Source organism: Triticum aestivum, chromosome 4A (assembly GCF_018294505.1).
Source record: "Triticum aestivum cultivar Chinese Spring chromosome 4A, IWGSC CS RefSeq v2.1, whole genome shotgun sequence".
NCBI classification, from domain to species: Eukaryota; Viridiplantae; Streptophyta; class Magnoliopsida; order Poales; family Poaceae; genus Triticum; species Triticum aestivum.
Window position 1 is genome coordinate 747,659,326 of NC_057803.1, and position 19,140 is coordinate 747,678,465.

General features: G+C 40.2%; 3 protein-coding genes across 11 annotated transcripts; 2 read left to right on the top strand and 1 right to left on the bottom strand.

Annotated features, from left to right (window-relative positions):
* The first annotated feature begins 319 nt into the window (after window positions 1–319).
* LOC123088570 (leucine-rich repeat receptor protein kinase HPCA1) lies at window positions 320–12,898 on the top strand. Of its 3 annotated transcripts, none has more exons than XM_044510783.1 (17): window positions 353–578; window positions 2,625–2,647; window positions 2,731–2,907; window positions 3,139–3,397; window positions 3,482–3,713; window positions 3,798–3,948; window positions 4,041–4,325; window positions 4,405–4,608; window positions 4,788–5,091; window positions 5,264–5,297; window positions 5,764–5,893; window positions 8,472–8,733; window positions 8,870–9,098; window positions 9,199–9,349; window positions 10,887–11,075; window positions 11,650–12,058; window positions 12,549–12,898. In XM_044510783.1, the coding sequence occupies exons 5-16, from the start codon at window positions 3,628–3,630 to the stop codon at window positions 11,683–11,685; spliced, it is 2,061 nt and encodes a 686-aa protein (XP_044366718.1). In that variant the 5' UTR covers window positions 353–578; window positions 2,625–2,647; window positions 2,731–2,907; window positions 3,139–3,397; window positions 3,482–3,627; the 3' UTR covers window positions 11,686–12,058; window positions 12,549–12,898. The 3 variants fall into 3 exon arrangements, with proteins under 3 accessions (XP_044366719.1, XP_044366718.1, XP_044366720.1); XM_044510785.1 differs by having other exon boundaries at window positions 354–578; window positions 5,767–5,893; XM_044510784.1 differs by lacking the exon at window positions 2,625–2,647 and having other exon boundaries at window positions 320–578.
* A 686-nt stretch (window positions 12,899–13,584) lies between these two features.
* On the bottom strand, window positions 13,585–16,571 carry LOC123088571 (uncharacterized). Of its 3 annotated transcripts, none has more exons than XM_044510786.1 (3): window positions 16,426–16,571; window positions 15,493–15,593; window positions 13,585–15,346 (listed from the first exon to the last, which is right to left on the bottom strand). In XM_044510786.1, the coding sequence occupies exon 3, from the start codon at window positions 15,246–15,248 to the stop codon at window positions 13,839–13,841; it is 1,410 nt and encodes a 469-aa protein (XP_044366721.1). In that variant the 5' UTR covers window positions 15,249–15,346; window positions 15,493–15,593; window positions 16,426–16,571; the 3' UTR covers window positions 13,585–13,838. The 3 variants fall into 3 exon arrangements, with proteins under 3 accessions (XP_044366721.1, XP_044366723.1, XP_044366722.1); XM_044510788.1 differs by having other exon boundaries at window positions 15,493–15,618; window positions 16,426–16,458; XM_044510787.1 differs by lacking the exon at window positions 16,426–16,571 and having other exon boundaries at window positions 15,493–16,406.
* Window positions 16,572–17,321: 750 nt separating this feature from the next.
* On the top strand, window positions 17,322–19,120 carry LOC123088574 (protein yippee-like At4g27745). 5 transcript variants are annotated; one of them, XM_044510794.1, is made up of 4 exons: window positions 17,324–17,611; window positions 17,765–17,867; window positions 18,032–18,209; window positions 18,619–19,120. In XM_044510794.1, exons 3-4 carry the CDS (start codon window positions 18,117–18,119, stop codon window positions 18,844–18,846), a joined length of 321 nt encoding a protein of 106 aa, XP_044366729.1. In that variant the 5' UTR covers window positions 17,324–17,611; window positions 17,765–17,867; window positions 18,032–18,116; the 3' UTR covers window positions 18,847–19,120. The 5 variants fall into 5 exon arrangements, with proteins under 5 accessions (XP_044366727.1, XP_044366729.1, XP_044366728.1 ...); XM_044510793.1 differs by having other exon boundaries at window positions 17,325–17,611; window positions 18,098–18,209; XM_044510795.1 differs by having other exon boundaries at window positions 17,327–17,611; window positions 17,739–17,867; window positions 18,098–18,209.
* Window positions 19,121–19,140: the final 20 nt, after the last annotated feature.

The window sequence follows — 19,140 nt, forward strand, 5'->3', positions numbered from 1 at the left end:
AAAACATGATGAGACATACTCCCTCCGTCCCGATTTACTCGTCGTGGTTTTAGTTCAAATTTGAACTAAAACCACAACGAGTAAATCGGAACGGAGGGAGTATATTGTACATCATCTTTTGTCTTCTCTTATGATTTCTCTCTTCTCGATATCATCATTTATCCTACGTGACATTACTAAAATAGAACCATTCTACCTACCCTTAGCGCTCGCCTATCAAATATCAATGCGGACAGTGATACACTATCTGTTGACAGCTTCACAGAAACAGCTAGGACTTGGCACTGCTGCTCCAGGAAAAATCAACAACGCGGTCTTTTAAAATTTGGGTTGACTCTTCTCCTTTTCCGTCGGGAAAGACGATGTTTCGAGGAAACGCTCATCCCGTTCTGTCTCCGGCTGCTCATATATAGTAGAGCTTTGCAGCTTGGTGAGCTCAGAATTCTCTCCATTTCTCCAACACCAAGTCTCTCTCTCTCTCCTCCGCCCCCTCCATCAACAATTGTGCTTCCTGTGCTCCAGCTCCCGCTGGGCTCACAGTCGGGCGCGCTTTGTGTGCTCGAGCTCCACCGTACAAGGTCAGCACCTTCTTCCCCGAAGCACAGATTGTCCATCCCAACTACGGCTGAATTTACAACTTGTCATCTATCTTTCCTACCAACTTTCATCCTCTATTTTTTTTAAGTTCTCATTGGCAAATAGAAAACTTTTTAAAAGTTCTCAAATTATTTCAAAGATTCCCCACAAAAAATTGGTTCACAAAAATATTGTTTTTGGAAAAGAAATGCTCCACATGTCACAAAGACTGAAAAAACAACTATGACATGTACATGTCATACATTTATGCACATATGTAATTCTCATGTAAAATATATGTATTTATGCAACCTATGGGGAAAAAATATCTTCTCATACTTACTATCTGGTCACACATGAAATCATTTTAAATATTAGCTATCACAATGATTAACTCTCACATGTATGGGTAATAATTGTTTCCAATTTTCTTGAAAATTTCACACGACAAATTTTCAGTGTTTCTACATATCAATAAACCTTTACTCACAATATGTCCAATTCTCAACAGAAATATGAAAACTAACCATGTTTTACACTTACATATGGGAGAATATTATTCCGCTGAAAGTTACTCATAATCAAAATAGGTTTGCTCTTAGTCTTGCTAATGTGGGGAGATCTGGAGGTAGCACCGGTTGTTGGTTGCACCAAGCTCCAGACTGTGCAAAAAGTTTTGTATTAGCAGACTGTAACACTATTTCTAAGGAATAAAATACCCACTATTTTACCGCAAAAATAACATATGGGGGAATATTATTATCTAGAGTTTGTTTTCTTAGAGAGAATAATATCGTGGGTGATATGTATCAATAACAGAATGAGAGAGGATGATTTTTTTTCTTTTTTACTTGGCCTGTAGAAGTATATATTTTTTTTGAATGCAGATGTGCATAAAAATACAACATGCACATAATTTCTTTTTTTTTCAAATGCGTAAAATCTATATTTGTTTCTTGAAAACAGTTTCTAGTAATTTGAGGGACGAAATCTGCATGCTCTTATAAGTTGAGCGATGTAAGTTAGTATAAAATTGAGGGACAGAAGTTGCATTTCAGAAATAGTTGTGACAAAAAGCACTTTTTCATATTTGCATACTAACAAAATTGGCACATTTGATTTATATAACTGAAATTTCTATATCTGGATTACCTTTGTTGCTCACTAGCTCCTACTTCCGGCCTGGTTTATTAGCCCCACTCATATTTAGGGTCATATTTTGACCATGAATTTAACTAATAAAATATATATTTTCCATATCAAATATAATATGAAGGGGACCAATAAACCATGACGGTGGTAGTAGTTTTCATGGAAGAAATATTTCTTACTTTTATACCTTGCTTGCTCTCTTTTTTGCGAATGACCTTGCTTGCTCTTATTACCATTTGATATATGTCAATGAAAACATGCCAACGAATACTGGAGGAACGATATTCAGAGACTAATCTCCAACTATCCCGTCTGTAAAGCTTCTGCAAGACTGCAACCCTGTAGCTCCATCGACTGGATTGTTTCACAAGATCCGACTCAATTTAGAAAGAGTTGCCACCCATACTCTAAAGCCAATGGATAAATAATCATACAAAGCATGTGACTACAATGTACCACATGCAGCAATAAATCTTTAGTTTCGATGTGTCATTTGCTTTACCTGCAGTTGGACCGCTTTTCTTATGTGTCGATATTCTAAAGAAATTACAGGGAGGATATTCTTAAATATTGTTTGGGAAAATTTTGTTGTACTCATGAAGTCCCAAAATATACAATGTATTTCATCATTAAGATAAACCTCTTTAATCAGCAATTACTTTATTATTAATATGGAATTTACATAATATAAGATCATATAAATCATAGGTACTTTTGAATGTAATAAAAGTAAATAAAATACTAAAAAATTAATATTATTTCAAAAAACTAAATATTAATAGAAATGAAATGAGGAAACCTCACAATTTATATTGCTAGTCTAGTTTGGTCCGACCATTCTATATCTTTATGTGTTACGGGTGGTCAAACTGTCAATGATCTCTTCTTGTATATAGGCACGGTGAAAAAATGGTCGCTGGTGAGAAGCTGCCTGCTTCTAATTTTATTTCAATAATCTCCCTCAGTTCTTGTTGTTTTTCTGATATGAAAATATTTCTGAAGTCTTAAGAGAGGTACAAAGTCGACGTTCTTCAGAGACAAATTGACATGGCGAACAATTTACATCATGTTGTAAGTGCAATGCCAGAGGCCATTTCGTATACATTGTTAAAAGAAATTACAAAGAACTTTTCAGATGAGCTAAAAATTGGTGAAGGTGGCTTTGGAAAAGTCTACAAGGTATGCGCAATAATTAGATTTTCTTTTCTATTTTTCCTTCTTCTCTGGTGCAACACTATCTGCTGATGGTTGCGCTGCCCTTCCCTTTGCCTCTTTGACATACAGCTACTCTATGTACCCTGATATGCTTTATTAACAAAACTCCCCCACCGTTGTTGTTTGAAAAGATTTTCTGTTTTTCAGATGATAACACTACAAGAAACACAATTAATAGAATTTTTGTTTTGACAGGCAATATATAATGAAGAAGAAATTGCTGTGAAAAGGCTTTTTCTGATATCGGGCCTTGTTGATGAGACAAAATTTAACAATGAACTTCTTAATCTTGTGTGTGTCCAACATCAAAATATTGTCAAGTTAGTTGGCTACTGTTATGCAATACAACGTCAAGTTACTGAATACAATGGAAAACAAACTTTTGCTGATGTGGATGAGAGAGTTCTTTGCTTTGAGTAATTTCCCAGTGGGAGCCTCAAGAAGCATCTCTCTGGTATGATCGTGCTTTACACAGAGTAAATATTTCCAAAGTCTAAATACACATCTTGGTAATACAGCTTTATGTTAACCTCTTCAGATGAATCACGTGAACTTAATTGGTACAGACGTTACAAAATAATTGTCGGGATTTGTGAGGGTCTAAATTTCCTTCACAATGGATCTGAAAGAGAAATTTACCATCTTGATTTAAAGCCTGCAAACATATTGTTGGATGAGAACTGGATGCCGAAAATTTGTGACTTTGGTCTGTCAAGACTCATTAATGATTCAATAAGAAGCTTTAACACAGAACATCTTTGTGGATCACAGTAAGTTCATACCTCATGACTCATGTGATCAGCTTCTTTCATCAATACTGTTAAGAAAATATATAACATTTTTGTACCTTGCAGTCCCTTCATGCCACCAGAATACATAGAGACTGGCGGAATCTCTAAGAAGCATGATGTATTCAGCTTAGGCGTCACAATCATACAAATAATTGCAGGACCTAACGGCTATGGCGAATATGTAGACATGCCTTTCAATAGATTTGCAGAACTTGTACGGACATAATCATCTTATCAAGAATAATGTAGTTGCTTCAATTAGTAATAACATCCTCAGTTGTGTCGTGTTTAAATCCAATTTTGTAGGCACTCTTGAACTGGAGGGGAAGGATAGAGGGAACATCAAAGCACGTGGAAGAATACTGCCAGCAAGTCAAGAAATGTATCACAATTGCATCAGCTTGCGTGGGACATGACAAAGACAAAAGGCCAACTATAGGGTCTACGTTGGAACAACTACAAGCCATAACTCATAGAACAGTAGAAGAAGAAGAAAGAGAAGGAGAACAGGAGCAGTTGGAACAGATAGAAACCACGATTGACAGAACAATAGAAGAAGAAGAAAGAGAAGGAGAACAGGAGCAAAAGAATGTAATTACTATTCTTAGTCTCTTAATTATTTATTCTTCATTCTTTTCACCTTCCAATTTATTTCTTGATTGGTTTACAGTTTCAAGTTGTTAAGTATGGGCCTTGGGGTGGAAATGGCGGAACTGCCCATGACATCGGGGCAGCATCTTCCCTCCGTCTCAAAAGTGTGACAATTCGTTATGGCGATATCATTGATTCACTTACGTTTTCATATAGCGATCACAGTGGGTATGTGCACACCGTTGGCCCATGGGGTGGTACTGGTGGTGCGAACAAATATACGGTGAGTGAGCAAAACTTTTGTTTTAAAAAATTGTATGCACTCAAACTAATAACGAAAACTGAATGTGCATGATTTATTTTTCCTGAGTTATGCAATACATGACTCTTTTAAGTTATACATTGCTGCTTATATATATATATAAAGTAGCTGACTTGGTACTGTTTTCTATTCTCTTATAGATCAATCTTGATCCAACAGATTTTGTGAAAGAAATTTCTGGCAAATTTGGTCCATATCCCTTATCACATTCCAATGTCATAACATCTCTCAAGCTGGTAACCCATGAGGATACATATGGCCCTTTTGGATTTGTAGAAGGAACTCCTTTTTGCGGCACATTGGAAAGCGGATGGGCTATAGTTGGCTTCTTTGCACGTGCGGAGAGGTATGTTCATAAAATTGGTGTGTATGCCAGACCTTTGACGCTTGATGCAGAAGGACTGACAGTGGCCACAACACCCGGCACCTCCGGTGCAACCACAAGTAAATTATTCTCTCCATTATTGCATATTGTCAGCCGTTCACAACTTCATAGAACCCCACCAATGCATGCATCATTTTTTTTCTAGAACTACCCCTACATGACACATAGTTTTTATTCAAGTAGCTATTTTTTGGCACATACCCAATAGTACTTTTTTTTATTTTGTTTCAGAAGAAGAAAATGGTCAAGAAGGTGATTCAACAGTGTATGTTCCAAGGCATTTCTCCATTTTCGATAAAGCGTGTTTTTATTGAATCATAATGTAGCATTAAGGCAATACATTCATGATAATGCACAATCTACGATATGTTAGTACTAACTTCTTCACAGTGATACAACCTATTAGTTCATCATCATCAATCTCCTTGCTAATCTAAATTATGCTCAATCTAATTTCATTGGAGATATATTCCTAAAAAAACACATTCCTTTATGCAAAGAATCTTAGCAATACATACCAATCTCGACTATCTTGCTAGATCCACCCATTATATGATCCACCTATTATAGATCTATGACTCTGACATTCACCATGTACAATGGCCATATGCTTGAGTGTTTCCATCGTGAAATTTCATTTTATATAATAAACTTGCTATATTTTCCAAGTTGATGCATATGATGTTTATTTTACGCACATGTTTTGAGGTGGTTTAATCTGTCCCTTGAAGCAGAGACTGTGACATGGCTAGCAAATTGCAAAATATAACAAGTCTAACGCTCCGAGTATTACAAGAAATCACAGATAATTTCTCCGAGAAGAGGAAAATTGGTCAAGGCACGTATGGAAAGGTCTATGTGGTAAGATTCGGAATACACATTATGCTTACACTAGTAGAAAAAGGACCTAATGTGAGACACATTAGTCCCGGTTCGATTTTGGCCCGGTACTAATGGTACCATTAGTGCCGGTTCAAACGGCTATGCATTAATGCCGGTTCGTTTTGAACCTTTAGTACCAGTTCGTGCCACGAACCGGTACTAAAGGGGTGGTGGCAGGCTGCCGTCAGGTCGGGGCCCCGCGATCACCTTTAGTATCGGTTCGTGGCACAAACCGGTACTAAAGGGCTAACCTTTAGTATCGGTTCATGCCACGAACCGGTACTAAAGGGGTTTGACCTATAGTCCCGGTTGGAGACACAAACCGGGACTATAGGGCAATTTTCAAACTCTACCCCCTCGTATATCGTCATTTCAGTTTTGAAAAATACAAAAGAAAATGATAAAAAAAATTCAAAAAATAAAATTCTTTGAGATGTAGTTATATTACTACATCTACTAGTTAGGAAAATGTAAAACGGCTATAACTTTTGCATACGATGTCGGAAAAAAACGTATAATATATCAAAAAATTCAGCACGAAAATGCGCATCCAATTTTGACAGCCTATGTCTTGTTTGCAATTTTTTAGAATCCTCAAATTCCAAAAGGAAAAAAGATATGCTCAAATTTTAGTTTTTTTTTGAATTTTCATTAAATCTGGTCAAACTATAGTCAAACTACTTATTCAAGAAGTACTAATGTTGCTACATAATTATTCAAGAATTAGTGTTACTCAATAATTATTTCAATTTTTTGAATTTTGGTCAATTTTGGTCAAACTATGGTCAAACTGTGGTCAAACTTATTCAAGAAATATTAGTGTTACTAACTGTTTTTTAGAATAATAGTTCCAAACTCAAACGGTGAAATGTGTGACCTAATGCTCAAGCTAAACTGCTGAGGGTTAATAGGATTGACAGCTTACATTTGTTAGGAAAACAACAAGTGCAGACTTGGAAAGTAGGGGCAATAGAACTCCGAAGTTAAGTGTGCTCAGGCTAGGGGAGTGAGAGGATGGGTGACCGGCCAGGAAGTTAGACGATTTGGAATGAGTGATCCACACTTGAGCAGTTAAGATGGGTGATTAGAGATTAAATCATCAAATAATTCAGAAAATTGAAAATTGAAAAAAAATCAAATATTTTTTACAAAATTTAAAAATAAATCAAAAAATACCTTTAGTACCGATTACACCAACCGGTACTAAAGGTCCCCCATACCACGGCGCGAGCTCAGGCCACGTGGTGGGCCTTTAGTGGCGGTTCATGCCGAACCGGTACTAAAGGGGGGGAGCTTTAGTCTCCACCCTTTAGTGCCGGTTGCAGAACCGGCACTAAAGGCCCTTACGAACCGGTTTTAAAGCTCCGGTTTCTACTAGTGTTAGTTGATTTGTATCTCGTCAATATGTGCGTATATATATGGAAGATAGTTTCGAGTACTTTGTTAAACAATAGGAATGGAAGCACCAACTTAACTGCTTGATTTTACATGAGTTCCATAACCACACTCAATCTAGACTTCACTTGCTTCAATAAATTGGCCCAATCCACATGGTGGTTTAGACCTCCTAGTACTTGGAAAAGGCCAAGATAGCATCCAGGACTTTTGACTACTCTGCAAGAGTGGTGCATGTTCACACCTAGACTAAACAGGCTTCCTCCAAGTTAGACGCATTGCAGAGGAAACTAACTTATTCGTGATCTTAAGAACTACAAGCATTCTCTTTGTTGTGATGTTCTTTATAAAGTTTTTGTATGGGTTGGTTGTTTGTATGTGGGACCGATTGTGTCTTTGTTATTGTGGTTTTTGTGGGGGTGGCCGTAGTGCAACATCCATCTGATTGCTAGTTGATTATATAAAGTTAAAGAAGAAAGTATTAAAAACCCTAAACTATAAAAACAAATATAATTAGAATGACAAAATACAATAGTGGATCTCAATTGCATAGAGAAGAAACAAATCACAAAAGAAATAAAGCTTATTGATTGAATTATATGGTTTGGAGTTAAACTTACTTGCCATTTTATCGTACTACTGTTTGTGGTCCAGCCATCGACAAATAACTCAAACAAGAGTGAATCACTCCTTGGAATGGGTAAATCATAGTAATTGATTTCCCAACTGCAATACCTTAAATAAAATCCTATCCATAAAGTCTAGGGAGCAAGAATTAGACAAGATAGATACATACATTTGAGAGATTAGCGACCTGCCGTACTTCGGCAACTGGCCGAGAAGACGAGGCCGACGCCACAATGAACAAGTGCAGGAGGCGAGGATGCAACTATCAGATCGAGCAATCAATTCATGTGCTTACACGTCACTAGCCTCATGGGCCAAACCCGCTACCCGCGTGCGTGGACGTTGTGAAGTAGCTAACTATGTGACTCACCTCAGGCAACATTGTGTATCCGTGAGAACATTAGTAGTATGGGGTCAGGAACTGAGGAACTACCTTCTTTATTTCTGTGTTATGTTATTCAGAATAAGTAAAGTTTAATTGTGTGCAACTTGTTGATGACTGTGAATAAAGGTGCTTATAATAGATTTTTAACAGGCAGAGCTTGAAAATGGAAAAGAAATTGCTGTGAAGGTGCTTTACAATAACATGCCAAAGATTGATGATGAACAATTCCAAAGTGAGTTCGAAAACCTTATGAGGCTCGAGCATCACAACATTGTAAGGTTAGTTGCCTATTGCTATGAAACACAACATCAACCTATGCAGTACGGGGGAAGAACAGTTTTTGCTGAAAGGACATACAGAGCGCTCTGCTTTGAGTATATGCAAAATGGAAGCCTTGAAAAACACCTTTCTGGTATGATCTTGCTCTATTCTTCTCCTCTTTTTTCTTCAAGAATATGGTGCTCTACTTGCTTTTTGCTGCTTACCGTGTGAATAAAAATGATTTTGTATATTTGTATTTCATACATGTGTTCTTTCCTAAATTGCAGACGAAGGTGATAGACTTGACTGGCATACATGTTACAAAATTATCAAGGGTACATGGAAGGGTTTAAAGCACCTTCATGAAGGATTCGATCAACCAATTTACCATTTGGACCTAAAACCAAGTAACATATTGTTAGACAAGAACATGGTGCCAAAGCTTGCGGATTTTGGTTTGTCCAGGCTCTTCGGTGATAAACAAACCATAATCACACAAACTCCTATAGGAACAATGTAACTTAATTATTGCGCCTTTTTTTAATAAATTTCTTTCATAATATGCATAACATGTTCAATTACTAGATATTAATATTGTATATATTTGGCCATGCAGTGGATATGTGCCGATGGAATTCTTACATGGAAACATCGTGTCGAACAAGTTTGACATATTCAGCTTGGGTGTTGTAATGATAAAAATAATTGCAGGCAATGGAGGCCATTCTAGAAGTGTCGAAATGCCTCTCCGTGAGTCTTTTGATATGGTAAGAAATGCTATCTTTTCACTTGGAAAAGTTGATGTTATTTTTTATTACTTGTTTTTCACTACTCACTCATATTGGAAAAATATAGGTTTTTTTACCCAACACTATAGAACAATTGTTCTATGGTAAATATATTAAAATAAATATAGTACAAAATAATACACACACCCAAAGGGATGAACTTCAGCTAAGGAGCTAGCCAATGCCTGCTCTGGGAATGAAACTCATGTTTACAGATTATGATCTATCCACTGAGAGAACCGAACTTCAAACTTTTGCTTGATCTTGTGTCTGAGGAGCTTTAAGTCTTGCTTAAGGTGGAATCTCCAAGATTGGATCGAATGTGGAATTGCTCTGAAAACTTTACCATTCCTCTACATCCATATGTTCCAACAACCGAGAATGATGATCTCAACTGCAAACTGATTTGGCAAGAGCTTTATGGCCAGGGTGGTATCCTCATAAACTGATGTGCCTCTATTTCTATTTGGAATCAAGAGTTCCAACATTCCTGCAAAGTTGCAGTCCCATAATAAGTGCATAGTTCTCTCTTCTACCTGTTGGTTACAATTAGGGCAATAAATGTCATCTAGTTTCATGCCTTTTCTGAGTAGGAGAGCCCTAGTGTTGATTCTACAATGAGCCACTAGCCAAAAGAATATTTTGTGCTTGAGTCTGCTTGAACTGTTCCAAATAATGATTAAAAGGGGATGCTCTTCATGCTGTTCCAGAATCTGATTATAGATGTGGATTGTTGATGGCCTGCCAGCAGCCCCAACGATGCTCCATTTATCCTCTCGTTTGGATGTATAGTGGGTGCCAGGGCTTAAAGTTGATTAAATTCCTCATATGCTTCAATAGAGAGAGGCATGTGAAAGTGCTCAGTCCAATCATGCTCTCCATAAAAATCTAGAAAATATTGTTCATCATTCACTGCAAAGGAGTGAAGATGTGGAAGGGTAGATTGTAGGTTATGACCAGTCCAATTATCTTTCCAAAAGAGCACAGTTTGTCCAGATCCAATGGTGCACCTGCTAATCTGCTTAAACCTGTCTAGGAGGCATATGTGAGATTTCCACCAGAAAGAACCTTCAGCTTTTCCTTTTGGTGCTTCTGTATGATAATATTTCTCTCAGATCAGCTTAATCCAAGGTATATCTTCTTTGTTAAGGAATTTGAAGAGGTTTTTCATGAGGAGAGCCTTATTGTGGAGAGCAATATCAATTATACCAAGGCCCCCTTGCTTCTTTGGTAGACATACCTTGGACCAAGCAATTAGAGTTGTCCCTCTATCTTCCATGCCAAATTTTCTCCAGAGGAAATTTCTCAAGTACTTGTTGAGTTGTATCCATTGAATCACTACTTAAGTGTGTTACTTTCCTCTGTGCTTTAATCAGTTTCCAACTAATGTACTTTGTACATCACCGTGGGCTTGCATTGAGTACTCAATTAATGCATTTTTATCGATGTGTAAACTATGTATTATAGTCTCATGTGGAGTGTAAAATCCTTCCAAATTCATGTTTCAATTACATAGGTACGAGAAAAGTGGAGGGGTAGGATGCTGGAAACATGTCTAGCTTCAAAGCCACTGGAAGCATATTGCAAACAAGTTAATGTATGCACTGAGATTGCACTAAGTTGCATGGATATTGATAGACACAAAAGGCCAAATATATCGGATATAATCAATCAACTGAATGGCACCGAAGATGTGGTCAACAAGGTAATTAAGATCATTACTGTCATATTTGCTTCCTTTCCCCCCCCCCCCAAAAAAAATCAGTGGTGGATCCAAGAGTATATAATATAAGGGTACTACATTTTACATGCAACATTCAGTTTTCACCACGAATATCTCAAATTTAACACATGAATTCAGAATATTTCAGAAGTGCAATAGAAATGGTTTAAAGTGCTCTCTACATCATCGTAGTTCAAATTATCCTTTAAGTAGTTAGACACATGGGTGTAGTGTGACATATTCATTCATAGTTAAAGACGCATAATAGAACATTTGGTCAGTAAAGGGACTCACTATGATGTTACATGTGCAAGAGGTACACAATTTTATATTGAAACAAAGTTTGAATTTGAGAAGCATTCTTTCTTTTCATCCTACCAGTTATCAGTTATCATGCGCGTGCTCCCTAAATGGAACTAAATATAGTATATCATACACCTGCATCGTGCAATGTAATGTACATTCTGCATCAACATATCACACATAACCTTAATTAGCCACCAACTAGATGATCTATAAACGATATACTATTGATACAAATGTTGTTCCTTGGCAGGCATTTTCGTCGAGCATTCCCACAAGCATGTCATGACTGTGGTCATGAACAAGCCTGGCCCAAACTTCATTGTTAAGCTCAAACTCGTTGAGGGCACGAGGATGCTTGTCACCATCGGCGGCCAATACCATATGCGGCATATCAACAAACCTAGACCTTGATGAGGATTACTTTGTCAACCAAATATCAAACAAGGATCATGGGTTTGTTAGATTGAACTACTACCCTCCATGCCCGAGACCTGGCCTAGTTTCGGGCATGAGGCCTCACTCAGATGGTGGTCTCCTTACCATGCATCCTTTTTGTCGACCACGATGTCGGTGGCTTACAAGTTGAGAGAGATGGGAAATGGTACAGTGTTCAAACCAAGCCTTATTAGTTCGTGATTAACTCAGCTGAATGCATGGAGGTAAGAAGCTAAGCACTTGGTCTCTTGAATAATCTACAATCATCGGTGTACATATATATATATATATATATATATATATATATATATATATATATATATATATATATATATATATATATAGGGTAACGCTATTCTAAGCGTGAGTGTAGAATAGCTTATTCTACACCCCCTAGTAACGCTATGTACAAAATCTAGTAAAACGGTGTACAAAATGTAGTAATTCGGAATTTTTTTTTTATCATCTATGTTTGTAATTTACTACATTTTTATGAAAATTACTATATTTTACATGGTGTGTTACTATATTTTGTATGTACCGTTACTGGGGTGTAGAATAAGCTATTCTACACTCACGCTTAGTTTAGCGTTACTATATATATATATATATATATATATATATATATATATATATATATATATATATATATATATCCTATTTCCTGAATCCTAATGCTTTGTTGACTTGTATGCAAATATTTGGGGCAAGCAGACAATGTTTAACGGAATCTCCTGGAGCCCAGTCCACATGTGGTGACGAATGCCGTGAAGGAGTGGCTTTCCATGACCGTGTTCTATGCCATGGATGGGGAAACGGTGCTGGAGCCAGCGCCTGGTATGTTGGATGACAACCAAACCACCAAGATATGGGAAATTCAAGGCCAAGGATTTCGGTCTTTCTTTCGACTGGACGTTTCTGTCAAGGGATTCAGTGGTCATTATTTTTTTTATTTTATTTTTTTGTGTTGAATTCAGTGGTCATTATATGTGGAATTACTCTTTGCTTCAAAACACATACAGTTGTTTGTATAAATATGATGCTTGGATGTTACGGAAGATCAATGTCAACTGTGATGTAATGCATGGCAATGGCAGTTCCCTGGTTTTTTGTGTTAAAAAAAAGGCTATGTCAGGGGCGTTGTAACGAAGAGAAATTAGCCCTGTTTGCTCATGTTTCATGTAAACAAAGGCATGTTTCATGTTTCCATTTTGGAAGATAGAATCGTGGTTCAGCATTCAGCTTCACCTGTTGATTGTGCTCTCAGGGTGTTGTTTAAAACTAATTGCTGGCACGTCCTTAGCATATCTCTACATTATTGACTGTCTAGATTATTCTGTTTTTTTAAACATGGAAATCAGAGATTCTGAATGTCTGAAACTTTTAGTCATCGAGAGTCGGGCACATTTGGCTCCTGATTCTTGCACGGGACGGGAGCAAGCGCAGTTCAGCAACAAATTAGCTTACAATCCATAGGTAGCTTTTCTAATGCCATAAACTTAGCTCATCGATTCTCTTCAATGGCAGCATCTGAATGTTCAAACAGAGGAGCTGCTCTCTGTTTTTCCTGGACCTCTGCAAGGGACAACAGCAAGCATCTACTACTATGTTTTCCAACTAGTCTGGAACTGCATTCGTCCATTGGTACCCAAGCAACATGTAGTACAATTTTGCAGCACGCAACAAAGAACAGCAAAGGTCGAAAAACAGATCCTCCAAAGTTAAGAAATTGTGCAGCGAAAGATAATAGTAGTAGCAGTTTTCCATGGAAAGTTTGCAGCAGATGAAAACCCAATCGTCCATACAAGTCATTAGCTCCAGAACCGTACCAATAGTTGCAAAGCATCTAAAGGTTTCTATGGCAATAACGATTACTTAAGATACAAGGAAATCATCTTCCGGTTTTCAATGCCAGCTACAGAATATTTTGCATCAACTAATAATTGTTAGCTCATACCCACAAATTTCCATTCAATTTCCTCGTATCACAAACAACTGCAGACTTCAGTGAGAAGCTTCAACTTCATGCCCTATGCTCCCATCATCACCAACCAAACAAGGAGGCCAGGCCATGTTATAAGGATGCGCACAGCCATTAAATTTCCCCTCCACGAGCAACTCAAGCACCAAGGTGTCCAATGACAGGGAGAAGAACCAGCAGTGGAGCGTGCCGGCAGGGGTCGTGCATGTCGTGGACAAGTAGACGTATCCAAACCTGACCTGCACAACTTTGAGGTCACCCTGCAACTCCAGAGCGAACCCCTGAGTGATCTCGTCGATTTCTTCACTCAAAGGTATCATGTTATGCAGCACCCAGTTATCAAGTCCATAACCGTCCACACCACGGATCCAAACATGCAGGAAGAAACCAGATTCATAGACAATGCATAACTGTCCATCCTTAGTCTCCCCGGCCATGAAATTGTACCCCTCCACCATCACCTGCAAGGGTAGCTCCACAGTGGTGATAACCATGGTCGCTACGTTGATCTTTATCATTCGTCCTTGGCCATGGTAAGGCCAGTAAACAGAACCATCCACCACCATTCCAGCACCAAACTTTAGGCTGCAGTCACCACCAGTGTGTACCCACGGGTGGACGACCCACTCCCACGTCTCCGACGAGAAGATGGCGACGCGGATCCTTCGCTGATCCGAGCAGACGCAGACCACACGGAACGACCAGGGGTTCTCATCAGAACACAGCAGGTGGAAGCCAAGGTAGGCAAAATTGCGGCGTCTCCCGGCCTTGACACCGTCGGGCAACGGGATGATGTCCACAGCCCAGGTCATGGGGTTCACGGCGGCGACGGACGGCTTATCGAGCATGTTCCATAGGAGGATGTATCCATCACGGCAGTCGGTGATACTCCAAGCCGAGGATGCGCCAGCCTTGAGTAGGGAAGTGAGGTAGAAGTCCCCGCGGCGGAGGGCAGCGGTGACGTCGGGATCTGACCGGCGCAGAGGGACGAAGGAGGGGGTGGTAGCATCGTCAATTTCAAGAAAGAGCCCAATGAGGGGCGCCGGGTGGAGGGCGCGGAACAGGCGGCGGAAGGATGAGGAAGAGCGGATGGCTCCGAGCCAGGAGCGGCAGGTGAGCGCCGCACGGATGAGAGCCGGGAGGTTCGGGAGGCGGAGGAAGATCTCGCGAAGGTCATCATCACAGAGGGATGATATGGTTGTGGCGTTGGAGGTGGTTGTGATGGTTGTTGTTGTTGTGGTGGTGGTGGTGGTTGTGGTGGTGGTGGTAGTGGTGCCATCGGCGGCAGAGGAGGAGCATGTGGTGGTGGTGATTGTTGTGATGGTTCTGGTGGTGGTTCCGTTGCCGGTGGTAGTGGTGGTAGTGGTCGTGGATGGGATCAACGGAGGCTCCACCGGTGCCGCAAGCGTTGCTGTGAGCAGTTCACTGCCCATTGCTTGAGACTTGAGGTGATGCTGCTTCTAGATCCCTGGTTGGCCAGCTTTTCTGAAGACAGTTCTTTAGGAGCACAGCGTTCTCTGCTTGCGGCCAGCTGAATAAAACGAATGCATGCTCCCAGTTAGTTTATAAACTAGTTGTTGAAAGTAACAGAACTGGAATGCAAAACTCATGAGGAAATAAATAGCAGCAGTTACAATAGCCCCTTATATGACAAAAGTAGCAACTAGGGGGACTTACAATCCAGTGATGCCTCCGTGGCTCTGTTTAGCTGCATAGCATAATTTTGTACTGAACTTGCAAATGCTGGAATCTGCTCATGACATCCACATTAACCTCACCTATCGAAACGCCATCAACTAGGCACTTCAGTGGAACATACATATACTTGTGAATATATATCATGACAATGTGACTGTTTAAAAAAATGTATAGAGTCTGCATTTTGAACAGAAAATCAGGTGCACTATCATCATCACTTACAAAAAGCATGTACCAGTCGACCTTACATGCCCAGCAAATTCTGTGAGGCACAAGGACTTGACTTAATGCTGTAAATACCACTACACATAGGCACCCCTTCTTAATGCTGCAAACACCACTTACTAACCACACTGCCAAAGAAAATGCAACTTCCTCAACAGCTTCTCGATACTTACTATACACATGAGACAGTCCAACCATGTAAAAAAGTTGGGCAGGTGTCGCAGCAGCAGGGAGCTAGCCATCAGTTGCGCTTTCCGCTATCCAAGTTTGTTCTACCATCTAGTTTCAGGAGTAGGCTAAACTAGGGGTGGGAGATAAAGGAACGGCGGGAGTATATAGATATGACCCCTTGTTAATGCTATAAACACCACTCCACAATGCCAAAAGAAAATATAAATTCCTTGATTAATGCTTCTCCCTTCCATACTTACTATATGCATCAGAAATTCCAATCCTGTATAAAAACTCACCCTTTTATTATGGGATTGGACTGCTCTTGGATTACCTAGAGTGGGCTACTAAGATAAAAATCTACCCTTTGAAGAAGAATTATCTAGAGCTTCAAGCTGTGGGACAACCTGAGTCTCTCTAGTTGGTGGCAACCTTGGTGAGGAAGGGAGACAATACGCCTATAAATAAATCCGTGGAGTTGGACTGAAATAGTTAGCTCTACAGGCGCGCACTTACCACCGGCCGGCGCTCGGCCGCCGCCGCCGAGGATGGAGATGAAACCTGGAGGGAGGACCCCGCCGGCCGGATCTGGGTGGGGATGGATCCAATCCAATCCACGGAGCAGCAGAGCACACTCCCTCGTTGTCAGCTCTGCTCTGCTCTACTTTTTTTTTACGCTAGTTAGTAGCTAGCTGCTACGGCCCATTAACTCGCGGCCCAAGCAATTCAATCAGGAGGAGCTGGATTCTACAGGCTACAAGTTCACGGCCTTCTATCAAGCCATGCCATGCATTGCGTGCCTCCAACAACAACTTGTTACCCCCCCAAAAAAAAGCAACAGCTTCTTACAAGTTTCGCTCCAAAAAAAAAGCACTTGTTACAAGTAGTTTAGACATGCCAACATTTTTCTAGGAATGCTCTTTTTTCTAAAACCACATTAAAACTTTATGGGCATCATAAACAATTTCACAAAGGCACGCGAACATGTGTTTTCTACCAGTGTGCCGTGAACATTTTTTAAACACCGTAAACACTTTTCTAAACACCGTAAGCGGACATTTCTTTTTTGAATGGCGTAAACATTTTTAGTTAAAGTATGTGTACATTTGATATGAATAGCGCGAACATTTTATTGGATGTACCGATCAGTTTTAAGAAAGGACGTGAGAACTTATTTATTTTTCCAAAAAAACATGTACACTTTTTGAACCGGGTGAACTTTTTACTTAGTAAAAATAGTTTAATATGATGTTCACACGGTGCGACCATTTTGTTGTTGAAAAGATGAACAAATTTATGGAAAAGGAGTGATTTTGCATATTTGGGCTGGGCCAGAATGCCCAATGAATCGATGGATGCGCACAGTGCTCTCAGCCTCCCACGTCGTCGTCTTCTTCTAGTAGTAGGAAAAAAGAAAAGAAAAGAAAAAAGTCTCTCTCCTCCTTTCCCCCAAATCGATCGACGGACGGACGGAAGAAGAAGAAACTCCTTCCATGGCGATTTGGTTCTAGCCTTCCTTCCCGATTATTCCCCTTCCTTCCTTCTCGCCCGCCCGGCCGGCTGCTCGCAGTCCCAACCGCCGGCGGCTTCCGCGCATCCAATTCCAATCTGCACGCCACCGCCCAGCTGCCGCCGTGCCCAAGGAGGAGGAGGACCCAAGGAGCAAGAACCACCGGGGCTCCTGGTCCGGGGAGCAACCAAGGTATGTATGCTTCGCCTCTTTCAATCAGATCAGAGGATTCGCCGCTACTGATTCTTACTAGCACACGCACAAAGCAAACATGTCCAGTAAAAACACATGTCGCCGCTACTGATTCTTGTCTCGCTAGATAACCAACCGACCCCTCACCTGCAGTTTCTGCATCATCTGCACTTTGTTTACCTCATTCACGACCATCGGGAGGGCAAAGCAGATGACAGATTGATACTAGATACTACTCCTATATTCATAGTCATAGGTAAGTTTTACTCATCTCCTGATGATCCATCCATCACTAAATACCAACTCAACTGGAATCATAAATAAAATAAAATAGCCTGCACATATAAAGTAGTACGTAGTATTGGGCAGTCAGATTCAGAGAATAAGTTGCAATGGTTGTTGGATTTTCGTTCGTTTCAGATAACAATCAATGGCTGTTTGTCATGATTAGTAAATGGTGAATCGGATTGGTCGCATCGCATGCAGGAAGGAGATAGATCGATAGATGGCGGAAATGGTCGGGCCGCGCGTGTACAGCTGCTGCCACTGCCGCAACCACGTCTGCCTCCACGACGACATCATCTCCAAGGCCTTCCAGGTGAAGAAGAAGAACAGGATTAATTCATTTGCTTCTCTTACTTGCTGACTTACTTTGGGCCCTGCGTCAGGGGGGATCAAGATTGGACAGACACAGCTTAATCAATACCAAATGTTGGACTGGTTGGGCTGTCATGCTAAAATTACTAGTATTAACTACTCACTTTAAATAGGTTCATCAACTCTGGTGGAGAGGTCCAACAATCTGGAAACGAAACGTTTCTGTAGCTGAGTCTAGCTAGCATTTGTGTTTCTATGAAGGTGCATATACTCACATAGTGAAGTTCCAGTTAACCATAGATACTCTGATCTGTACCAGCAGACCTCGATATGCTATGATAGTATATCTCAATTTTGATTGTGCTTGGAGGATAAATTCTAATGCTCTGCTCTTTTGGCTGCTCTTCTAGGGGAGGAATGGCCGCGCGTTCCTCTTCTCCCACGCCATGAACGTCACCACGGGGGCCAAGGAGGACCGGCAGCTCATGACGGGGCTCCACACCGTCGCCGACATCCACTGCCGTGACTGCCGCGAGGTGCTCGGGTGGAAGTACGAGCGCGCCTACGAGGAGTCCCAGAAGTACAAGGAAGGCAAGTTCATATTCGAAAAGGCCAAGATCGTGCAGGAGAATTGCTAGGCAAATAAATGAAACAAAAAGATAAGATTCAACACAAACACATGTGTGCTCCCAGGAGAATGCTATGCTCTCTCTTCTTTGTACATAGCAGCAGTCAGTTTTCTTCTTGTTTCTAAAACTACTACTACCAGTCTGTTGGTGTTATTTCCATGCCATTTGTGATTTCTTCTTTCAAATGGTTTGTGATTTCTTGTGTGGGGAGACAAGCTTGTTATCTTCATTTGTGTGGGAACCATTTTCTCATTGGTCATAAATAAAATGGATGGTTTAACAATGTGTGATTGTATTTCCTTG

Coding starts and splice junctions, on each gene's coding strand:
- LOC123088570 (XM_044510784.1), top strand. CDS start 3,628: ATGCCGAAAATTTGTGACTTTGGTCTGTCAAGACTCATTAATGATTCA. Junction 5,092..5,263: donor CACCTCCGGTGCAACCACAA/GTAAATTATTCT, acceptor ATTTTGTTTCAG/AAGAAGAAAATGGTCAAGAA. Junction 5,298..5,763: donor CAAGAAGGTGATTCAACAGT/GTATGTTCCAAG, acceptor TGTCCCTTGAAG/CAGAGACTGTGACATGGCTA.
- LOC123088571 (XM_044510786.1), bottom strand. CDS start 15,248: ATGGGCAGTGAACTGCTCACAGCAACGCTTGCGGCACCGGTGGAGCCT.
- LOC123088574 (XM_044510792.1), top strand. CDS start 18,117: ATGGCGGAAATGGTCGGGCCGCGCGTGTACAGCTGCTGCCACTGCCGC. Junction 18,210..18,618: donor TCATCTCCAAGGCCTTCCAG/GTGAAGAAGAAG, acceptor CTGCTCTTCTAG/GGGAGGAATGGCCGCGCGTT.